The following is a 24,747-nucleotide window of genomic DNA, read 5'->3' as shown; positions in this document are numbered from 1 at the left end:
AGAAATTAAGTAAACTGAGGACTTTGACACAGTATAATGCCAACCAAATTTTAAACCACTTCCCTGTTAATAATGACACACACATTATTTTCCTGCAACTGTTTAAGTGCAATAAACCTGTAACTCTGAAGAAAAAAATAACAAAACTACAAATAAAAAAAAAAAACCACACCACCAAATAACAAATCCCAAAAAATAATAATTAAAAAAACAACAACACATGGCCTAATATTTCATTTACTTTGAGAAGTTTACTGATAATAGAAGTTCTCGACGCTTCTTGGCTTCTTTTTCCTTTCTGGTATCCATGTCTTCACTTGGTGACAAAAAGTCTTCATAAGGAATTTCAATGTCCACCTCCCCTGGTAAGATAAATCTGAAAGACAAAACCATAAATATTGATTAACAAAACAAAAATAAAATCCTAACAAAGATATGGGGAACTAATTTTTGAACAAACACACTAACACAGCTATCTATTTATGTCTTAAGAATCTAAAAGTCTGTAAAAAAAGATAATACTGAGCTTTGCTACTATATAAACCATCAGAAGACAAGAAGTAGCATCTTGTTTCCACCCCTTCCCTAAAACAAACCAAAATCCCTAAACTATCAACTATATAGCTATGACAGTTGATATAAGTTCCTAAACCAGCTGCAGTTCTACAGCATACAAGAGTAACACATAACTGCACAAATTAAAAACAGTCTCTTTAGTTACTCAGTTCCTGGTGGTAGAAAGAGAATTGTCTCTCCATTTATTTGCTCACTGACCACCCGTTTGTTTTTCCCTCATTTAAACAACAGAAGATTGTTACAACAATTAAGACATACAAAAAAATACAATACTATTAGGCAGTCACAGCTTTGAAAAGAGGAAACAGAAAAAGAATCATAGAATCAGGGTTGGAATGGATCATAAGGATCATCTAGTTCCAACCCCCCTGCCGTGGGCAGGGACACCCTACTCTAGAGCAGGCTGCCCAGAGCTTCATCCAGCCTGGCCTTAAACACCTTCAGGGATGGGGCCTCAACCACCTCCCTGGGCAACCAATTCCAGGGTCTCATCACTGTCATGGTAAAGAGGTTCTCCTTGGAGTCATCTCTTCCCCAAACTGAACAATCCCAACTCTCCCAGTCTGTCCTCATAGGAGAGGTGCTCCAGACCTCTTATTATCCTTGTGGCCCTTCTCTAGACACCTTCCATCCTCTATCGACAGCCCCAAACCCTTTTCTTCAAGGCTGCTTTCAAGCCAGTCCCTGCCCAGCCTATAGATTATAACGATAACAGAAGTTTGGTGAAGAAAAAGCACTTCTGGAGAACAGGGAATATACAGTACTAAATAAACAGATTTTACCTTTTACAAAGGTAAAATGAGAAAAGGCACTTTTTGGACAGCTTTAGAACAGTTTGATTCAAAACATTACCTTTCTTTACATCCTGGAAAAGCATCTTAATATTTTTGTTAGCAGTAGATTAAAAAAATAAATTAAATCACCAAATTATTAGAAAAGACTTCACATACCACTCCTTGAAAAGAAAACTAACAAAAAAAAAACTTCTTCCCAAACCTGCCACCATCTTCTCCTTTTCCTATGGCCACAAGAGCTTCCAAGTCTGTGCCTTTCAAGCCATACTGAAGCAGCTTCTTAGCAGCATCCACGTTCTCTGGAACTCTTTCCAAGCACTCATGAAGAACCCATGCACGCTTCTTAATTTTGCTCTGTCCAAGACCAAGAGCACAGATACAATTACATGCTTCAATCCAAAGCAATGAATCCAAACATATTATAAACTTCTATTGTGTTTCTTTCACTTAGGAATATGTTGAGTTAATCTGATGACTGACAGTGTGAACCAAGAGGAGAGAAAACCCACAAAACAAAAACCACCACAAAAGCATAATTAGAATATACAGTGTAGAAAAGGATAGAGAAATATCAAATTATTTAAGCAGAACCTTCACAACTGTGGGAACAGCAGTCATAATTTGTATTCCCTAATTAGTATCATTCCTTACACTGAACCAAATGTAATTGTTTGCAGGTGCAATAAAATGTTTTTATAAAGCAAGCATATTCCATGATAGCACTGAAGTAATTTTCACTATCAGTATTTTCACATACCAGTAGGATTGCTTGACAGAAAAAAGGCACACCATGATCACAAAATACTATTGGCCTTATCTGCTGACCTTCAGCTTAGATTACATAACACATGAAGAAGGGCTACCTGTAAAAATCTTATTTTGACATTCAGTTAATACCTGACTTAATAAAGTAAAAAAACTTAGATGGTATTTCTCTTGGTGTTAGAGGACATTACCCTATAGCACCATTAGGTCATGCAGCTTTGACAAAACTTGTTGGCAGAGTTTGAAATCTGTGCTAGTTTGAGGCTAACTGGAACATTTTCATGAGAGAAATTAGATTACAGGCAGTGAAAAGGAAACAATGGTCATGTCTACGTCACTCATAGGCTTGCTGAGATGGTCAAAACCAAAAAACCATAGATGGGACAGTGTGTGTGGGTCTCTGTTGGAGCCTGTGCTTTTACCTTTGGCAACTTCTGTGAAAGTAATCCTTCTGCTTTCTACCCCCTTGCTGATCCTCCAAACTCACCTTGCAAGTTAAGACAAACTCTGGTATAAAGTAGAGGGATGGAAAGAAGGTAGAAGGATAGTTAGGAGCCTTTCCTGGGAACTCTGGTTTCTGGGAGTGGTGTTGTGTTTCTGTATTACTTTTTTAGCTTGTATATATCTGTATATATTGTAAATATCTCCTTGTATATTGTGCTAAGCTGTAAATATAAAGCTTCATTCCTTAACTTCCAGCTCGGCTGAGTCTAGACTAGGTGATTTCGTAAGAGTGGAGGGAGCAGGTAACTCCCAAAACATTCAAGCCTGAAAAAGCTGCAGCTACAGGCAGCAGAGTTTACTTCAAATTTTATTATTCAAATTTTGCTATGTAGATACCAATACCAACACCATATTCACCTTTATTTTTCTAAAATATCTGAAAGTTATTTAAATGCTTTATACTTCTAATTACTTTATTATTATTCATTTGTTAGACAACAATCTATGGCTATGTGGTGGGGAGAGATTACACCAGAGAAAGCAAGCTGTTATTCACAGAAATTAGATGATACTTGAAAGGAAAAATTTCTATTAACTTCCAAGGTCTCCAAATCAGGCCTTCAGTTAATTTAACAAGATCTCTTCCTTCCAGATGACATGAAATGGAATTTGCAGGACAGCTCTCCAAATTGCCACCAATTTCTGTTACACAAATTAGAACACAACTGAGAATTCAATTTCTGTAAAGCGAATGCAGCCTCACTGATAAGAAAGCCTAAGAGTCACAAAAGACAAACCCACCAAGTAGTCTTGAATTGAAGCGACGTTAACAGCTGACTTCCTCCATTGTCTTTGATACACAAGATCAGAATCAAGACCATATGCTTGAGCCAAAGACAAAGCTTCCCCATATTCCTCATTATCAATCTAAAAAAGCAAACACATGAAAAATCAAAGTCAGCTGATATCCACGCAAAACTATCAAGTGTATATTATATGTGTTGAAACATTGTGGTGGAGGGGCAGCAGCCCCAAAATTGAGGCTTCTCTATGCCTCTACATGCCTGGACATGTTTTTCTGCCAGGACCCACGAGGCAGTAAACAGGTTGTGTAACACACACACGCCCAGTCCGTGTACCCCTGGGGTCCGGGCAGGTAATCCCCTGTTGGGAGGTCCAGGCATGTCTCTACTGCCTATTGGGGTAAGGTTTGGCTTACTGCCAACCTGATTGGTCATTTTAGATGTCCAATGAGCCACGAATCTCGGCCCAGAGCCTATAAAGAGGGGTGCATAGCAGCACCACGTGGTCAGATGGTCCAGACTGTTCAAACTGTTCAGAAGCTTAGAGCATTCAGACTCAGCTCTGATCCACAGCAGCACCCTGCTGCCCTGACCTGCTTGCATGGCCTAGACACAGGATCAGGTCTTACTCACTTGCAAGCATTACAGAGGCTCAGACCTCATGCACTGATCTCAAGGTGCAGTCAAGCTGTCTGCGAACCCTTTGAGAAGCAGAGCACATGCACGCCTGCACTCCATACATAGATGGGGAGCCGAGAGCCCCCTGCCTGAGCCTAGAGCTATCTTGATTTATCTACAGAGCTCGTCTCCCTGCAGCTCGCCATAGACCCTGCTTGCCAGCTGTACTGGAAATCTGGAAAGATCCAGGCCCAGCAGACCCTCAGACTGTCTGCAAACCTGCAAACACAACCTGCTAACTGTGAGACCGTGTCAGAAGCTGCACAGACAGATCCTTCTCCTGCACCGGGGAAATCCTGCCAGCTGATCATCCCTGGACACAGCATCCAGAAGAAGCAACAGCTCCAAGGCAGAGACTACTTCACCCCAGGAGAGAAGGTTAAAGAAATTCTGTTAACCCAGAGACTGGGACCCTTATCACCCCTGCAAGCCGGGACAGATATCAGCTTCACCAAGACCCCAATCACAGTATCACAGTATCATCAGGGTTGGAAGAGACCTCACAGATCATCAAGTCCAACCCTTTACCACAGAGTTCAAGGCTAGACCATGGCACCAAGTGCCACATCCAACCTTGCCTTGAACAGCCCCAGGGACGGCGACTCCACCACCTCCCCAGGCAGCCCTTTCCAGTGTCCAATGACTCTCTCAGTGAAGAACTTTTGTGCTAGTTAGAAGCAAGCTGGAATGTTTTGGTAAAGGAACTTGATAACAGACAGTGGAATGAAAAACATGGTGTCTCCTTCTCTCACAGTTACGCTGAGAACTCTGGGAAGAAGAAAGACTTTTTCTCCATTTTGTCGTCTTCTTCTGCCTTTGCCTTCAGACCTAGACACATCTCATTAACCTTGCTCCTACTAACCTTGCTCCCTAACCTCTTGGCTGCACCTCTCTTCTTCCTGAGAACTGGGGTAAGGTTGAGAGGGCTGGGGGAGGTGTTGGGGTGGTTTGAGAGCCCCTCCTGGGGACTCAGGTTTCTGGGAGGGGAGTTGTGCTTTTGTATTGTTTATCCTTTGTATATTTCTGTATATAACTGTATATAACTGTATATATTGTAAATAGCTGCTTGTAAATTCTGCTAGCTGTAAATAAATTGCTTCATCTATATTCCCAGGGTCCGTCCGAGTTAGCTGGGGCAAATACAAAGTGTGGGGGGGTGGGTAAGAGCCCAAACCATCACAACTTTCTCCTCACCTCGAGCCTATACTGAGGCACACGCTGAGACAGAATCCCGGGAGGGTGATTAATGATTAATATTCAAGAGCAACACATCTAAGCAAGCCTTACACCCTTTGTAACATAAGTTACCTCTACCTGAGGAGCACACACAGTTTCAGTCCTCGCTGGGCAAACAGTATAGTTGTTAAGAGGCATTAAGCCTAAGGGAATCTTTCTCTCTGTCTATAATTGTTAATAATTTGATATTTCCATTTAATAATCAATCCCTGTAAATATATGCCAAGCTGTTTTCATAAACTTGCAAACGGACCCTGATTTCATAGTGGTTGGGGGTGGTACAAATTTGTAAATATTAATTTTAATTAAAATTATAAAAAAATTAATACGGCCTCAAATTAATTTCTCTCCTCCCCCTACCAGGGGTGGAACAGAGAAATCCCCTCCATGACAAACATGTAGAGGGACAATTACTATGGGCATGCTTAGGCAGACAGGAAAGAGAATGTCCCAAGATGCAGGTGAATAAGACTCAGATCTGATGGACATCTGTAGAAAATTAGAGATTTTTTTCCTCTAAAAAAATGGAATACATTATTTAGGTAACCAATATGACATTAGCATTTCCTGGAAACTCTTGACAGTTATACTGTGGAATAGTTTTCTATCAGAACAATTGAAATGTGCTAGACCAGGGGTCTTCAAACTTTTTAAACAGGGGGCCGGTTCACTGTCCCTCAGACACTCACGGGGGTCAGACTATAGTTTGGTTCCAGCCCAGTAGTGTCAGGAGCCAGACTATAGTTTGGTTCCAGCCCAGTCCTGGTGGGTGCTTGGGGGCTGCCGAGTGGATTAAGTGGTAGGAAGTGGCTACTTGGTTTCCCTCCCAGCCCCCAGCAGGGTCAGGGGAGGGTCTGTAAATACCTGCGGGCTGGATTGAGGACCCCTGTGCTAGACAAAGTACTGCCTAGAGCAGGCTTAAAAATGAAGTAGTATCTGTTGAGCAAGAACAAGTCACAGACCTAATTAGTACGTATGCCTGAAAAAAATGTAACCATGGCCAACAAGGCCAGGGTTCATCCGAGACTCCATCCAAGTCTTTCTTTATTTGTAAATACTCACATGAGCAGACTTCCAAGTCCAAGTGACACCGTCTCATTTTAATCATGTTAGCTTTAAACAATCATCCCTTTGATTAGGTAACACAGTACACTGCCAGCTAAGAGACCCTCGAAGAAACATGCTTAAATCCTTCTGCAGCAAGAATTCAAAAAAAAAAGAAAATATTCTTTCTAAATAAAATTGATTAAGAGATATGACTTCTTCTGCACTTACTTTTCTCTGGTACAGCTCCTCTGGAGTTGTGGACCTCAAACTGATAAGGCGGAAATTCTTTGTAATAGTACGTGGACGTTTCCGTGGAGGAGCAAATCGTTCCATTTCTGTCACAAAGTACAGGCCTTGCTTTAGGTAGCTGAAGTATCTGTCCTTAGCAGAAGTTTCCTGATCTGAATCAGAGTCATCTTCTCCCTCATCTTCATCACCAGGCCTGCTCTCCAAGCGCAATCTTTTTGGAACAAGTTTTATCTCACACTGCACAGAAAATACAAATATGAAGCATCCACCCAGTACACCTCAACTACTTGGATGCGAATTGAGTACATCTCCACTTCCAGCACTTCAAATTTCAGACATCTTTCCTCCCCTTGTCCTTTAAGCACTTTACTTAGCTTGCTTAACACGATCCATGAACCCTGACTACCTACATCTGAGGCTACATTCCTTATTTACTGAAGCAAGAGTGAGAGCTTCTTAACAGGAACCTGCTATTACACTAAATATCCTTCAAGCCAGATGGACAGAACTATGGAGGCACTTTCATACACTATTATACAGTTTACTGCAGCATACAGCAGTATTTTCAACTCAACTATTCAACAAAGGTTTCTGTTCAGTGCAAATCTCATCTCAGACAACATCCTTAGGCTGCAGTATGCTGGTCACTTGCTGTATCTTATTTCCAAAACAATAAACTTTACCAAAAACATACAGGCAACCTTTGGTAAATATTGAGATATTCTGACAGACATAATTTTAAACTTTTGTTTAAGATTCATTTCAGTGTAAACCTTAGGAAAAAGCAATTTGTTCATTTTCAAAGAAATCTCCTGGATAACTTTATTATGCTCTAATCCAGCCTGGAAATCTACTAAAGATGACCATCAAAATCTCTTACATGGCCTTGTCTTATTTAAATGGCTTTTTCAATTATTTTAAATGTAATCCCTCTCTAAAAGACATGTTTTAAAATGGGAGAGGGATGCTTGAAGTACTCTCCAAATCCACCAACATACAAGGCAGTGAAATCTGTTTATGCAAACTGCTTTTTGCAGCAAGATTCCTCTCATTCAGATTCAGTCATATTTCTACTCTCCAGAGTGTATCTGACAATCAGCTTTTTACTAAGCAAGTTAAGTCACAGCAAGTTCAGAATGTCCCTGATATAGAGATATCTAAATATATACCTAAATAGAGATAAGGAAACACTTTTCCTATTAATATTAACATAGTTTTTTAAACCACACACAGAACACCCTTAGGATCACATGTAAAAAAGCAAACTTTCTACTGCATTCTAAAAAAGTATCTGCTTATGCACATTCCTCACCTCTAGACTTAGAAATCCTCCATCATGAGCTGAAGTGACTTGAGGAGAACTCTCAAACCATTCACATGTCTTTCCCAGCAAGTTTGTTAACGTCTTGACCGATGACACAGTCAATGCACCAGAGCAGCGAGCCAGGATGACAGAATTATCTGCCCACCAATTTACATCTATCAGTGGGTAATAGGATTCTTTATCTAAAAGAAATTAACAAATAAATAAGAATGCAATATTATTACAAATAAGGATAACTTTAAAGACCTTGAAATTATTTGAATTACTGAAAGTCTTCATGTGATGGCCTAACTGAACAAATATTATTATGCAGGTATATACACACCCCTCCCCTTGAGTTTTGTATTTTAAATCAATTGCATTTCACTGAATCAGTTTTGTGTTAAATAAAGCTGTTCAGGATGCAATTACTTTTTCATATTATTTGGGGAGAGGATTCACAATAAACTGATTTACTTGCACAAAACATGACAAATTTCAGATATTTGATGTCTGCTTTAAATCTTCACAAGGAGTGACAATTAGGCTGCTTCAGGAACCTTGTTCATAAAAGGTTGTTAAGAATATCAAACAAGCAAACAAGACACTGTGACTGAGGATAAAAGCTGTGCCATTTTTAAGACTGTCTTGATTATGGAAAATGGATGTTGAGACAAAATGTTCACCACTGAGTTAGCTCATTTCTTTACTGTTCCCATCTCTCTCCCAAACAAGCAAAACAAAACAAAACAAAAATTGCCAAACAGCACTAAGAAACAGATCAGTTGCATACCAGCCATTGAAGCAGTGAGCTTAACTTTTGTGATCCCTCAGCTTTATACTGAGTATGACATCCACAGAATGGAATAACTTATTTGGTTCTATCCTATCTGCTCCTCCCTGCAGATGAGACTTTTTTTTTTTAAACTTACTTACAAAACTTTCACTTATAACACTCCATTGTGGTACATAAGATTTGGCAGTAACTTTATTTTCTACAGGATCAAGTATAAGCAAGAGCTTCCTGCACAGCAATCCTTGGTAGTAACCATAAACATCTAGCATTATCACTTCTAGAAGCTGACACTGTCTGCAAAAAACATGCTGTTAACGTCAAAAATTGCAGTCACTTAAAAGAGACTTAGTTGAAAAATCAAAAACTGAGTAGAACTGAATCTTTTCCAGCATACAATTCTGCAATTATTCTAAGATTCAGTGAAGCCATTTCAGGTCTGTGTATGGTTGTGTAAATATTTTCAGCTACACAATGGTATAAAAAAATGCTCTAACTGCACCACATACCTTTTATTTTCTTTCTTTTTTCACTAGAGAGTCTCCAGTCTGGGTTGATTTCATCATAACCTGGCTGAAATAAACAAAAGAAAGGTTTATATTCAAGTAAATCTTTGTAAGACAATCTGTTTATTTACTTTATTGCTGACACACTCATTTTTCCATGAAAACGCTGCCCATAAATCCAGACTTTTCCTGAAGGTAAAATATACAGCTTTTCTCCAGGCAGTCATGAGAATCCAGAAATCTATTTTCCTAAAACACCACATTAGAAAATAAAACTAGCAGTAATCATAAAGACTTCTGAAATAAAGGCCCTACAGCCATTTGAGATCTACTCAGCATTTTCTTTTCATATCTAGACATAGGAACCACAAGTACATAAAACAATCATCTCAAGAACAGTCCTCCTCTTTGCTCTGTGTAGCCTAGGACACTGCTTTAAATGGCAATTTCTAACTTAAGCTCCCCTGCTTAGTTCTATAAACAGCTCCTGTAGAAAAAATGTATCTTACTAATAGCAATTTGACAGATGGGTAAATTTTGAAGAAGAATTAGATAACAGATTAGACAGCCAGCAGAATGCAGTTTTGACCACTCAGAGTTACTTATGTAGGCCTCTACTTATTTGAAAAATGCATTTCAGTCTGCCTCTAGCCAGGGTTACTCATCTAGCACCAAACTATCAAGAAAAAGTCACTGCAACACAACCAAGTCTCTTCTTATTGTTTACATTTTAAGGCTTATGGTCAAAACATAAAAGATTACTGTAAAGTTAAATACAGAGCTCTTGAAAAACATGGATTTTGCTGGAAAGCTGAGCTGGCTGTAGCTAAAGCAGAGTTATCTGAACTACCTTCATCTCTTAGGAAAACACATATTCAGAGAATGATGAAATACACCACAAGTTTCTAAGCATCTGCACCCTTCTTACCTGATCAGTTTGGTCCCATTCTCCTTGTTGTCTGAGCGATGGAATAGACCAGATTGTCAGTTTGCCTGAGAAATGGATAGCTGCCAGAAGAGCTCCATCAGGAGAAAGATTCATCTTGAAAACTCCATCCTGCCAAATATAGTCAGAAAAGTTAAAAACCCCAGCCACCAACAGAAACAAAACAACCCCAGCCACCAACAGAAACAAAACAACCCCAGCCACCAACAGAAACAAAACAACCCCCTACCACATAGACAACCAAACATCAAGAAATAAACAAGAAAATCCACAAACTACTTATATTTGAGAAAACATAAATTTACAGTTTTCCATATTGAAAATTTAACTGGTTTAACACTTTAAACAAAAACCACTATGCTACAAGTTGCAATAGAGGTAAAATATCAAGATCACTCAGATAAATGATCAGTGGTATACATCATAAATTTTTAAAACAGCTCAACATCTACTTCTAGTCAGTAGCAATTCTCTTGCTGTTAAATTTAGGTATTGAGCAGCCATTAACACATTACAATTTACCACCTAAGCACTGTTATCTATAGAGATTACTTGGTCCATCTGCATAGCAGGCAATGCTGCCTCAGTAAGCAGCAAGTCAGCTTAAGGGAACTTCAGAACAAGACACTGAAAACCTCAGCAGGTTGGCACTTCACATTTTTTAAGTGTCATTTAAGTTAAGAGCACTAAGAATTTAATTCCAGTTTTGCTAGTTCTAATCTACAAGCCTTCCAGCTGCTCTGCCTACCAGTCCTTAATACTGTTGTCAAATTCTGACTAAGAATATAAACCATACCTCAGATATTTAAAACCATCTCTGAAACCAGACTAAAACATTCATGGGTGAATAAGAACATCTGCTCCTCTTTACAAATTTAGTACTGGCAAGTGCAGTGAAGATCAGTTTAGTACAGCTCACTCAGTACTAGCCTTCCAGTAAAATAAGAAGTTTTACTTCAGCCTTCTCTTTAATATTTTCAGTGAAAGAAATAAAATTTCTCCCCACTCCACCCTTGAGAGAGATTCAGAAAGATTTGTTCTCCTCTTCCAATCAAGCATGCACTTTCTTCTTCTAACCAGTCACCTAAGATTCCCAAGATCTATTAAGGTTATTTCCAAAGCCCATATAACTTTTCCTATCAGGAGGACACAGATAGAGTGATAAACAGGTTCTTTACTGTTTTTTGTAAAGTAAAAGAAGGAAATATGAATTTTCTTACAAGGAGGGAAAGAGATAGAACAAGGAGTCAAACAAAGGCTACACACAACTCATAGAGATAGGAAAAGTTTGTGCAGTAGCTCCTAAGACTTGTAGAAGAAAGCCACAACCACTGTGTACAAAGCCTTAGAAATACAGAAAGCACATCTCAACATGACACTCAAAATTTAACACTCATTCAGGGGAGAGGATACAAAACTCAGGACTCTTAAAAACAAGCTGATTTTCATCAGCAGCTTCATAAGTTTCACAAGTCCTGGTAGTAGAAGGTTGACCCATTATAAACCTCTGAAGCTACTTAGCAAAATCTTTCTATAGTACCTCGTAACAAAATGTAAAAATCAAGTCTTTGTGACCACTTTATTTGACTTCAACGATTTTTATCTACTCCACATCATATGAAAATTTTGGCCTTTAAGGTCATGAGGGGGTTTGATGGATTTTGGTTTTGGTTGTTTCCAGGATGTATTTGGTTTTCTTGTGGGAGTGAGGTAGAGCAGAAGGCTGAGTTTTGTCCCCCTTACTTCTCTCTTAGATGCAAACAAACTACTTAGATTGATTTTTTTTTTAAAGCCTACTAAATGAACACTAATTCATTTAATAATAAAAAGATATTTTTGATAGATTTTATATAAATATTAATTCTTATATAAAGAATTATATAAATGTTAATTTTTAAGTTATGTAAGGTAAAAACTACTTTCAGCCTCCCAGGCAGTCATTAATGGACAACTACGTTAGCAAAATACATTTCTGTGGTAGATCTTAATACCTGTTCTGTTCCTCGTCTGCTGTAAAGTCTTAAATTCATAATCCTTAATAATCCTCTTCTCTGTGCCTGTAAGAGGAGAAACACATCACACAATGAAAGGCAACCTGATACACTGCTTTATGCACCAAAAACTAAGTCATATCTAATGTAATAAAACAGTTCTTCTTTGAATTTCCATAAGACTGCCTACTTTGAAATAGTGTAAGGATAGACAGTTAAGCATGTGTTATGCCACAAAAAAGCAGTACCTATTTGCAATGAAATTAACAGTCTGTATTTGATACTAAGCAATACCTATATAAGAGTAAATACTGGAATTCATTCTAGTATACTGTAAGTTGATTTCAGGATATTCATATTGTAGTTGTTAACAAATCAAATACTTCTAGAAGCAAAAGGAGGTGCCAGACAAACTAAAACATTCATTTCAGGTGTGCTGCCTTTTCTTAGGAAGAAATAAAGAGACAAAAATAACTGCAATTTCTTCCAACAAAATGAGTAACATATCTCAGTAAACTACTAAGGAGTCTGAATTTTTCCATGCTACAATTTTTTGTTTATATTTCTTGGTTTTTTGTTTGGGTTTGTTTAAAAAACAAAACAAAAGAAAACACATGATAATAAAAATTTAGAAGTTCAAATCTTACTACAGAAAAGGCAAAAAACAGAGAGATTCTGGGAGGGAAAAAAATTATTAAAAGTTTAGATCACAGCTTACAAAATACCAGAATATTGCATTAAGTTCTTCTTTCAAAAAGTGCTTCATATAAAACTTCCAGTTAGATAATTCTGCCAGGGACAAAATCTATCCAATAAAATAAGGAAGCATACTTACCGTTCTAATGTCATCTTCATAACTAGTGACCTGTTTATAATAGGGAGAGCCTGACAGAACTCTCCAAGCAGTTATCCCACAGCCAGCTGCTTTAGATACTCCATCTTCATCTGTTTCACAGCCTCCTACAAGCAGCAGTCTGTAAAAATACATAAAGGCATATCACAGTTTTATCTACTGCCACATAACGTTTGTGGCTATTTTATTTTTCTGAAGTCAGAAAAACAGCAGTTTGTTTGCAGTAACAAAAAGAATATGGAACAGCCTCAATTAACTTTGTCTGTGAATAAACACACTGAAGTTTAAAGAGACTTACAAATTACCTGACTTAACATTTGTTATCTGAGGCATTTATCCTGATCCATTCTCATCTCTAGCTTTCCAAATAAGACATAATTGCCAACGTTTAAAAATCAAGTATGTCTGGTTTTAAGCTTTAGTTTCTCCTCTATCCTCAAAGAATCGTAGCAATTACAGCTTAAGCCATAATTGCTGTAAATTCTGGTCATTCCATTTAAGCATTAGGTTTTCATTTATTCAGATGTGACACATAAGCTACTTCTCTCTTATCAAGGAAGCAAACAGCAACAGAACAAGGGGACAGTCTCAAGTTGTGCCAAGGGAGGTACAGGCTGGAAGTTAGGAAGAAGTTCTTCAGAGAGAGTGATTTGCCCTTGGAATGGGCTGCCCATGGAGGTGCTCAAGCAGAGCCTGGATGAGGCACTTAGTGCCATGGTCTAGTTGACTGGCTAGGGCTGGGTGCTAGGTTGGACTGGATGATCTTGGAGGTCTCTTCCAATCTGGTTGATTCCGATTCAAATGCATCAATTCTTTTTTTTTTTCCTAAAGCAGCTCTCTCAATTACAAATGTGCACGCAATAATTTTGTGGTAGCAAGTTATAATTGTGTCATGACATTTCTAAAACTTTGAGGAAACATTTACAATTGCTGCTGATTACCACTGAAATGCAGCAAAGTATTTTCCCTTGAAGCTCTTTCCCCCTATTAACAACTACTTCCATATCTATCTTATGACTGCTTTGACAAAAACATTGAGGACAGATGAGGAAGTCTGCTTGGAAGCTTCGTTTTAGTGAACAACCCATCAAAAAAATCAAAGTATCTCCAAAAAGGAAGAAACTTGAGCCAAAAGTTCATCCCAGAACACTCTCATAAATTTTCCAAGTCTGTATTACTCTTGAAGGACTCTACCACCTAGCGGCTGATGCTCATATAGCTTTCAGCTGTGACCCGAGTGTACTTCAAAACACTTTCTGCAAAAGTCAACTCAAAGAAAAAAGAGCTCTTTCAGAGGTCGTTAAAGCTTACTTAACATTCTCAGGTCTCATGCTACTCACAAAGATACAGCAAGATCACTTATACCATGAATGCTTACTGCTAAGATTCTTAAAGGTTTTAGGCATCAAGGTATCAAGAGTTGACTAAGACAGCAAAAACAGTAAGTTTTCAGCACTTTCCTAAGAAAACAGCAACAGCAAACTCTCCCTCTACAGGAAACTAGGTAAATTACTACTGCATCATTCCTATGATCAAAAAGTAATGCATAGCACATGTAAGAATAAATACACCTCCCTTAAGGAGATGTTGTTTACCTTAACATTAAAAAAAAAATCAGTAAACAAGAACTTCATTAAATTGCTCCAATACAACTCTAAATTCCTAATAATTAAGAGACAGCAAGTATAATCTTCTGGAACATTGATTTATCTATAGTCTGGTCCATCCATAGGCACAGAAGTTCTTCTATAGGCTCCAGCTTCCATTGCAACATGCTGCTGAGTTAAATATTTCAACAGCAACAGTGACTACAACTCAATTACAATTGACCACACTACGCAGAGGTGACTAAGAGACAAACAGTGGCATAAAGACCAAGGAAGAAGTGCCAATAATAGTGACAGCAGTAGCTCCAAAACTGTCTGAATGAGCTTTGAAAAACTCAATCAAGACAAACCTTTTCAAAGAAATTTTGGGGAAACTGTCACTTACAGAGCAACGTATTTATAATTCAGAAGGAACTTTTAGGATAAGTGAAATTCAATGACAGCTAGAATGAAGATGTCCTGTCAGTCTAGACACACACAAAACACAGTCTTGAGACAAAAAGCCTTCTCCCAGGACTCCAGAGAACTCAATCATGGCAGCACATACTTAAAATTTTAAAAAGCTTTTCAGAGAGCAAAATGCAACAGCAGGGGCAGAAGCTATTAAGATGAATAACACAACTGGCAGCAAACGAAAATGAAAGATACTCCTGAGAGCTCAGCAAAGATCTGCTGTTGTTTACCAATTATTTTTTCAGGACTAGACAGGAGATGACTCCAAAATAACAAGCTGACAGGTAGGCTGGAAGCAGCAACAGGAGAAGGTTGTTTTTTTCCTATTAACTTCTTTAAGTTTGTCTGCTAATAATTTTTGTCCCAGTAATGTGAGAAACTACTTCCCCTAGACAGATACTAGGGTTCTTAAATCACACCACATCTGCTGTAGTTTTCTGTGACTCCAGATGGGTCACAAAACCATGTTAATATATGACACTTAACAGCTGTTATGAACATCAAGATCAATGCAACATCCTTTAGCACTTATACCCATAAGTAATTTTTATTCTTTATGTGTTTTCTACATAGAGTACAGCTAGCATGCAGAAGTTAGTGAAGCAGCTACTGAGTTCTCTTCCTAGAATCATTTAATCTTCTATACAGTTCTGGGATCACAGAACTCCTAGGAAGTCTTTGAGAAAATTCATGATGCCTGCCACTCCCAAGAAGATCAAGTTAGCATGCTCTAGAAGCCACCTTTTTCTGAGTGATTTGACCTTTTGTTTCAGGTGATTCCTAATGAGTAAGGGTCAGGAACCCCTTGAAGAAGTCTTAGAAAAAGCACCTTAGTGCCAGGCCTTTATACCACACACATTACACAAACATATCATCTTAGCAGCAGATATAACCACATCTTTTCATGTGAGGAAGAGGCATTTCTCTCCCTACAACAACATCAAACTATGCCAACCATAAGCTTCCATTAAAAGATAACGTCAATTATTAATATTCTAAATAAAGTGTCCCAAACAAAACCAGCCCTGTGTTATGCTGGTTTACTTCACAATAATATCAAGATTTTTAAATGTTAACCTAAAATCTTCTAAGAAAAATAGGAATGAAAAAAACAGAAATAAAATACTTTTCCTTCTTTCCTCCCATCTCCAAGAGAAGTAAAAAACATCTTGACATTTTTAGCCTTTCTTCCCCCGACTCTCCTCTTTTAAAAGCCTATTGCAAGAAGGCTATATATATTAGCATATACATACTTAGCTTAACAACCACATCAGCTGATTGTCTATGCATTTTCTTGATGATGTTAATTTTTCTTCCTAACATTAGAAGCATGTGGTAGTTTAAGGCTTAGTGGAAAATTCCAAACTGAGAAGTCAGGACTTCTCTGAAAGCTCAGTGCAGAACATAAATAAATTAGAACACTGGTTGTGAAAGAATAATAAAGTCTGTATCATTCATTGGTTTGCTAATTGGTATAAAAAGCCAATATATAAACAATTTCATTCTCTTGGCTTTTGGGTAGTGGCTCTGTTGCTGTTCCTTCGTCTCTCCAACTCCTTCACTAACCTTTTCAAGATAATACAGGAAATCTTGTTGGTTTTCTATCTAGGGAGACAGAAGAAGGTGGCGTTGGCCCCTTCTGGGCTTTCTTTGTCTAGAGAGGGGGAAGACTGGATTTCTGTTATTATTTCTAAATTGTATGTAAATACATTTCGTATATATGCTTTTAAATTTACCTTGCTGTAAAACGCAGCTTTATCTTACTTCCAAGCCATCTGAGTGTGACGGTTTGGGTGTTACCAGACCCCCCCAACTCTTATGAAAATCACCCAGACTAGACTCAGCCAAGCTGGAAATTAAGGAATGAAGCTTTATATTTACAGCTTAGCACAATATACAAGCAGGTATTTACAATATATACAGAAATATATAAGTTAAAAAAGTAATACAGAAACACAACACCACTCCCAGAAACCAGAGTTTCCAGGAGGGGCTCCCAACTACCCTTCCACCTTCTTTCCACCCCTCTACCTTATTCCAGACTTTGCCTTATGTTCAAGGTGAGTTCAGAGAATCTGCCATGGGAGTTAGGAAGCAGACGGATTAGTTACACAGACAGCAGGTTAGGGAGAGAAGGGAGGCAGCCAGAGCCAGAGAGAGCAACTCTTACCTACATTTATGCTCTTGTTTTTATACATCTCAGCAAGCCTAAGAGTGAAGTAGGCATCACCATTGTTTCCTTTTCACAGCCTATAATCTAATTCTCACCAAAATATTCCAGCTAGCTTCAAACTAGCACACTGAGCTAGTCTGGCAAACTTATGTGGGGGAGAGGAGGAACTTCCCAACCAACCACAGAATAGAAAAGAGAACTTCAGAAACAAGGCTGCCCGAGGAGATGGTGGAGTCACCATCTCTGGAAGTGTTCAAGACTGGACGAGGCACTTAGTACCATGTTCTAGTTGACCAGACAGGGATGGGTGATAGGTTGGACTGGATGATCTTGGAGGTCTCTTCCAATCTGGTTGATTCTATGATTATAAGAACCATTAACTCTGGTCTGATCAAAGGGAAGAATGAGTAGCTTCTGTTGTCTGGTCAGAGAGTGCTATAAAACCACATAACCCACATCTACTACCTCAAAACTCTAGAATTGGTATACTGAGTATTAATTGTGCGGACTTACTAACTATGAAAGCAAAAGCCATACTCAAAATTAATTTATCAAAGTAATAAGCCAGAAAAACATTAGTTCTCATTAATAACCACTTCTTACCCTAGGATTGGTAAGACAGCTCACCTAACATTGAAGAAACTGAACAACTTTTTAAACAGTTTCTTCTACTATTCCAAGCTGAATTCCCATTTTAAAAATAATATAGTGATATATTGCACTGAAATATTCAATCCTAGTAAAAATCTAATAGAAGAAAAAAGTTTAGTTCCTATAACTGAAGAGAAATAGAAAAGTCACCAGGTTTATCTTGCTGTATAAAAAGTACATATTAAAAAGGCAAACATGCTTAATTTTAACCTAAGTAATTGCCTAACCAGGATCTATTCCAACTACAATCAGTTCACAAGCAGACAGTCAGTTGCTTCATCGGTCAGTCTTTCATTATTCTAGTATCTATACCCATCGCATTAGTAACAGGGAAAATGCATCATGAGGCACTGGCATCAAAACCCGCCAGTTTTAGTCAGAATACCAGGGAAAATGGTTGGGCAATTGTTTCCAAAATCAAACGCAGAAAGGGGAAAAAAAACACACAAACAAACTACAAATTAAATCAACCAAGCCTACACATCAGACTACATCAAGTGTATAAACATCATTTGAAGCTATTTCTGACATTCTAAAGCCTGATGATTATGCAAGGTACTCAAACCATAAAGGACATAACTTGATTTTCATTATTCCACTGGTAAAGCAAGATCACTGCCTAGGGCTTCTTTCATAGGTACATTACATATGACTTCTTGTTACTGATTATCACTAAACAGGAACATTAAAACTACTTCTCCTCCCCCTCCTTGTCCAATACACTACAGTGTTTAATTTGCCACTGTTGTGCATCATTTTTATACTACTGGCAAGTAGCAAAACAGAACACTTACCTATGACCAGGATGATAAATGACAGTAGTTATTCCATGGACATAATGGCTGCTAAAGCTGAAACTATGACTTTCTTGAAAGCTTTGGTTTGTTCCAACACTAAGTAGAAATGGGAGGAGGGGGTGAAGGAAAGAAAAAGAAAAAAACCCACATTATTTCAGATGTATTTTCTTTGAAGAGTGGAAAGGTAGAAAGAATTCCTTTGACATTGACTGGTTCTCAAAACAAGTCAAAACGTAACCTTACCTTACAAGATAACTTCTCAGTTCTCCACGATAGTTAACAACAAGCAGTTCAGCTGACCACTGGGCACTTGCTTTGTATTCAAGAAAGATCAATCCAGCAATAGCATAGCTCAGATCTCCTGGAATATTTGCTGTCTTCACCCAAAAATGCAAAAACACATTGAGAGAAAAGGGATTTTAAAAAGGAAAAGAAAAGGAAAGGGAAAAAAAGAGTCTTCATTAATCCAAGAGCTAAGAATTTAAAAATTTACTACAGCACATAAAAGTGTATTAAAAAATTGTTTGCATTAGAAAAAAAATACACTCCCCTTTTATTATGAAGAAATTTCATTAACTATGCAGGCTGCAAAGACAATATACTGAGAAAATACACTTGAGCTACCTTCCCAAATTACTTTATTACCACCTTTGAATATGCAAAATATTAAATATATTGTGTGGAGCAAGCCAACAGCAATTACTTCTTCTCATACCAAAAGAACAAAAATATGCTCATATTGGTCTACTACATCTTGATTTGTAAATGAGTCTGCATAAATTGCAGGTTTGTAACCTACTACTAAAGGTTGTAATTATTTGCACACATACTCATTAGGTGATTTCATACTTTCACAACCTGATGTACCTACAGATCTATCACAATTCAAGAAAAAAAGAAAGATGAAGGTTCTGACTAAATGCAACAGCACAAAGGATATGTTTTGCAAGTGCTACTTAACTATAATACATCCATCCCGTGATGAACACTTCATGGTACATTCATGCGTGGCATAAAGGCTTACAGTATGAATACTAAAGTAAGCCATGATTACAAAAAAGCCAGAGGGGAAATTACCCTTTTTCCTTACCAAAAGTTCTATTATATTCATACTGAATTTAAGAGGGCACTTACCGGTGCAATGACCAAAAGCTCACTACCCATTAGGTCAAACACTCTCACTGTTCCAGCGCTTTCAGCATAAGCAAGTAATGTACAATCATGACTCCAGGCCACTCGCCTCCACTGAGGGTTAGGATCCTTTGGCACTATAAAAAAGGGAAGACATTTATCTTAAAATGAAGTGTAATCCCTTAAATGAAAGTTCATCTGCATTAAAAACATGCAAGGTGCCTATCACCATTAGAAACTCATCCTAGTGCAGAAAAAGAAATAAAAGAGAGGGGCAAGGGGAAAAAAAATAAAAATAAACAAACACCATATAGAAAAAAAACAACCCACACACCACCTCTCCATCACCACCTCCCAAACTCATTTATTTTATTTTAATTATCATTTTATTTTAGTTCTTATTCAGATGTTTTATGTTAATCTTCATGAAAAGAAGAGAGGGAGGGTAACAGAGCTAGTCATGAAGCAAAACTAGTAAGAGATTCTTCCCAGTGCTTTTAGGCAGTTACAACATTAAACTGACACCACCACTTAGCAGTGCATGAATAATAAACCATGATGGCACTAGTAATGATGAAGAGGTGTCACAATTGTGTACCTTGACATTTTCCAACTATAGATCCAAAGTCATCTTTTGCAGACCTGTAGAAAGAGACTCACATAGATTTGAAAAGATTACAAAGAAAACACTATTCAGTTTTACACAATGAATGGAACACTACAAATATACTTGAAGGGCACAATTCAAAGGCCTGCATGTATTTAACTGCTTGTTCAAAACCTTCACTGTCAGGAAGCTACAGTAATTAACAATAGTATTTTACAAACTATCCTGCCAGTGCATAAATACTAATATCCTTTATTTAATAGTAATACTGTTCAAAATAGAACAGCATCATTTTCAGAACGTGAAGATGTAACTTTAGTGGAAAAAAACCACCATTTAGTCAGTATGCTGTCGCTTACAACATTAGAAACAATGTAAGAATATAGTTTTATTAATACAGCTGAAACACATGATTTATTTTATAGTCTGTAAGCTGACATTTATAGTGTTCACACAGCTTCTGACTGAACAATTTTCATACACTTGCTTCTTTTACATATAAATAGAAGATCTGACCTTCCAGCAAATGGATTTTTCTGAAGCAAGTAAACACACTCAATCAAGATACATTCCACAGTTAAATGTGTTTTTGAACTAGCAAAGGAGAATTTGTTGTTAAAGAGTAGAAGAAAAAGGGGAAACAGTCTTTACAAGAATCTACATTACTTCTAAAATAAAGTGAAGTATTATACATACTAGCTACTCTAAGAGTAGCAGAAATCTACCTCTTTGTCCCAGTTATTAATAGAGAATATCTAGGAAGAACAGAAAGGCATCTGGTCCATGTCTTTCTTGAGGACTCACACAGCACTGTAGTTGGGGTCTCACCAGAGTGGAGTAAAGATATCGAATCACCTCCCTTGATCTGCTGACTATATTTCTTTAGATGTAGACCAAGATATCTACACTATTTTAATTGTGGAGGATTCTGAGTGGGTTGCTGTTTCTGGGTATTTTTTTTCTGATGTTTGGTATGTCTGTTTGTTTGGTATGTCTGTTGCTGGCTAAGAAGAAATATAAGACTTCTACTTTCTAAATGAAAATACATTTTAAGATTTTTACATACTTATAATATTTTAACAAAGTGAAACAAACAAACAAACAAAAATATTGAAAAATACAGTTAGTAAAACATCAGAAACACATTCTCAGAACTCTACAACCATGGCCATAAAGCAGTAAATAATGTTACCTGATTTCGACACATTGGTCTTGAACAACTGCCAACAATTTACCATTGCTGAAAGAAAAATACAAGTGTGAAAGCTCATTTCAAGTCCAACTAGGCGGTCTTCAATTTTTACCAAGAAAAGGAAAAAAAATAAATCAGTGCTATAATAAGATTCCTCTGCAGGGGATGTCAGAATCAGATGTTGCTTATGGGTAACTTCAAAACAGCAGTGTCTAAAACTATGTATTGTATTATAAACTACTACCATGCTTCAGTAAGTTACATTTTCTCCTTAGGAGAAGGCCTTTATATATAATATACAGCATTGCAACTGGCATGCTGTGCATCCAAAGAGGTCATCACTTCCCTCAAAGAAACACCATCTCTCTCAACAGTCAGAACTCTTGCTGCCCCAGTGATTATGGTGAAGATTAATAAACTAAAACATTCCATACTATCTTCATATTATTGAACCATTTTTCCATATATATTTATGCTTATTTTTAAAAGCAAATGATTTCACTGATGCTGATAAAATTACTACAGAACAGCTGGTTCTAACCTTGAAACTCTCATTTCTCCTTTACACATACAATAGCAGGCAAGTCTTGAGGGTATGCATTCATTTTCCACAAAACTCTATTTTATATTGCATATCCTGCCAATTTACAGGTCTCTAAGTGATCAAACTCTAGACTTGAGTTTGATAATGTTTGCACTGCAATTCACTTTGCCTCAAAAGCCAGAAGGGCATTCAGACACAAGTGAAGGATTAATTAAATGAAGGGAAGCAGATTGGGCGCTCATAGGTAGCAGAGTGACCTTTCCTTCATAGGGCTACCTTGTGAAAGCCTCCAATATTTCTCTTGACTTTAGCACAATATTAACTCAGCAATGTTACCAGGGACAGGGAGGTGGGAGGAGAGCATTCACTACTTCCAAAAACAGAAAAGCATGTCAGCCCCATACCTTGCAAGTACTAGGTGCCAGTTGATCTGCTTGCTAACTAGACGAACCAGTCCAGCAGGCAGAGAAAACTTCGCAGGGCTGAAATAATAAAAACATTAGGCTAAACCACATCATATACGTAACAAAAGCAGTACCTGAGACATACATGTCAGGCAATGTGCTGGTTTGAGACTAACTGAAATATTTTACCGAGAGAAATAAAATCCTTAGCTATGAAAAGAAAGAAAAAAAACACGTGCCCTGTATCACCATTCTTCTTCTGAGAAACCCAACTAGTCAAAATATAGATAAGAAGGGCACTTCACACACACACTGCTCAGCTCTCATTTTGGGCTGTGCCTTCTTTCTGGTGGTCTAGTCTCTGGCTGATTCTGACTTTAACTCTCTAATCCACCTAACCCCTTTTTCCCCTAACATCCTTGCTGGTTTGGGTTTTTTTTTGACATCTCACCTCAGATGTCCAGATTTATTATGTGAGATATACATGGGTTAGTCCAGTTATTTCTGAAGGGAGGGAAAGAGGGTTTGGGTCAGGAGCCCTCCTGGGGACTCTTAATTGTTTCTGGGAGGGGTATTGTCTTTCTGTGTCATTTCTGATTTGTATGTAACTGTATATATTTGTGTAGAACTGCTTGTATATAGTGCCAAGCTGTAAATATAGCTTCATTCTTTAATTTCCAGCCATCTGAGTCTAGTCTGGGTGATTTTCTTAAGTGGGGGGGGCAAGTAACTCCCAAACCATCACAGGCAACTCTAGATTTAAGGTAACCAATGATCACCTGAGAGTTTTTATCAAGTAAACATGCCAGTGCATGCTGGCCTGGATCAGGAACAGTGTGGCCAGTAGGACAAGAGAGGATATTCTTCCCCTGGACTCAGCACTGGCCAGGCCACACCTTCAGTGCTGTGTCCAGTTCTGGACTCCTCAATTCAAGAGAGATGTTGAGATACTGGAATGTGTGCAGAGAAGGGAGATGAAGGTGGTGAAAGGCCTGGAACACAGCCATGTGAGGAGAAGCTGAGGGAGCTGGGGTTGTTTAGCCTGGAGAAGAGGAAGCTCAGGGGTGACCTCATTGCTGTCGGCAACTACCTGAAGGGAGGCTGTAGCCAGGTGGGGGTTGGTCTCTTCTCCCAGGCAACCAGCACAGAACAAGGGGACTCCCCAAGTTGTGCTGGGAGAGGTATAGGCTTGATATTAGGAAGAAGTTCTTCCCAGAGAGAGTGATTTCCCATTGGAACGGGCTGCCCAGGGAGGTGGTGGAGTCGCCATCCCTGGCATGTTCAAGAAAAGGCTGTATGAAGCACTTAGTGTCATGGTCTAGTTGACTGGCTAGGGCTGGGTGCTAGGTTGGACTGGATGACCTTGGAGGTCTCTTCCAACCTGGTTGATTCTATGATTCTGTGTTCCAACTGCAAGTTTAGCTAAGTTTGTGGTATAAATGAAAAGTCAAACTAGTACAACACCAGCTCTCTTCGAAACAGCATTCGGCTTCAGATAAGGCAATTCAAGTGGTAATGAATTAAGTTTATGAAAAGAGAATATTCTAGCACTGCTTGGGCAATATCCTAAAGAGGTGTTAAATTTCACTCATTAAAAATAACTTTTCATCAAATCAAAAATCTATTACAAAATCTTGCCAAATAAAAACATTAAGCAATATTTTCATCAAACCTACCTGTATGAGAGGTATTGAAGCAAAAACAATGCAGGCCCTAAAATGGAAAAAGAAGCAAAAAATTACATCTCTAGGAGTTTTAAGATACTCTTGAGCTTACTGCACATGGAATCTCAGAAATTTTCAAGAAAGGAAAAGGTATTAAAAGAAAACTTCTCTATCCCTGGCCAGTATCAAAAGGATCACTAGACATTTCTGGAAATTCTAAGAGAAATTCCTACTGGATCAAAACACAATTCAGTTGCTGCATAAATCAAGTGTTGAATGGCTACTTAATATATTCAGAATATAAACTGTCCTTACAGAAACATCCACCTAGCACACAGCTCAATGCAAAAGCCAGTAGAGGAAAACAACTTGAACATTTCTGCAAAACAGAACAGAGCAGAGCTCCAAAACATTTTAGATGTGTGGTTTATTTGTTATCCCAATAAGTTAATAGAGACAAGAAAGTTCATAAATGCTACACAAAAATTACTCAGAAATGTTGATAATCAGAAAATATCTTCCTGAAAATACATCCTGCAT

General features: G+C 38.0%; 1 protein-coding gene across 4 annotated transcripts in view; it reads right to left on the bottom strand.

The window, feature by feature from the left end:
• Positions 1 to 24,747, bottom strand: part of NBAS (NBAS subunit of NRZ tethering complex) — a 168,189-nt gene that overhangs the window by 137,150 nt on the left and 6,292 nt on the right. For all 4 annotated transcript variants that reach the window (XM_064146440.1, XM_064146439.1, XM_064146437.1 and 1 more), the window contains exons 3-18: positions 24,220 to 24,256; positions 22,544 to 22,621; positions 21,596 to 21,643; positions 20,395 to 20,438; positions 19,800 to 19,933; positions 18,909 to 19,042; positions 18,663 to 18,761; positions 12,967 to 13,105; positions 12,132 to 12,197; positions 10,123 to 10,251; positions 9,198 to 9,261; positions 7,905 to 8,098; positions 6,572 to 6,829; positions 3,381 to 3,506; positions 1,573 to 1,724; positions 242 to 376 (exon numbers count right to left, since the gene is read on the bottom strand). In XM_064146440.1, the coding sequence (XP_064002510.1) occupies positions 242 to 376; positions 1,573 to 1,724; positions 3,381 to 3,506; positions 6,572 to 6,829; positions 7,905 to 8,098; positions 9,198 to 9,261; positions 10,123 to 10,251; positions 12,132 to 12,197; positions 12,967 to 13,105; positions 18,663 to 18,761; positions 18,909 to 19,042; positions 19,800 to 19,933; positions 20,395 to 20,438; positions 21,596 to 21,643; positions 22,544 to 22,621; positions 24,220 to 24,256 (1,837 nt within the window). The remainder of the gene's footprint in view (positions 1 to 241; positions 377 to 1,572; positions 1,725 to 3,380; positions 3,507 to 6,571; positions 6,830 to 7,904; positions 8,099 to 9,197; positions 9,262 to 10,122; positions 10,252 to 12,131; positions 12,198 to 12,966; positions 13,106 to 18,662; positions 18,762 to 18,908; positions 19,043 to 19,799; positions 19,934 to 20,394; positions 20,439 to 21,595; positions 21,644 to 22,543; positions 22,622 to 24,219; positions 24,257 to 24,747) is intronic.

The sequence above is a fragment of the Pogoniulus pusillus genome, chromosome 7 (genome assembly GCF_015220805.1).
Source record: "Pogoniulus pusillus isolate bPogPus1 chromosome 7, bPogPus1.pri, whole genome shotgun sequence".
NCBI lineage: Eukaryota > Metazoa > Chordata > Aves > Piciformes > Lybiidae > Pogoniulus > Pogoniulus pusillus.
This window is presented reverse-complemented; position numbering and strand designations above follow the sequence as displayed.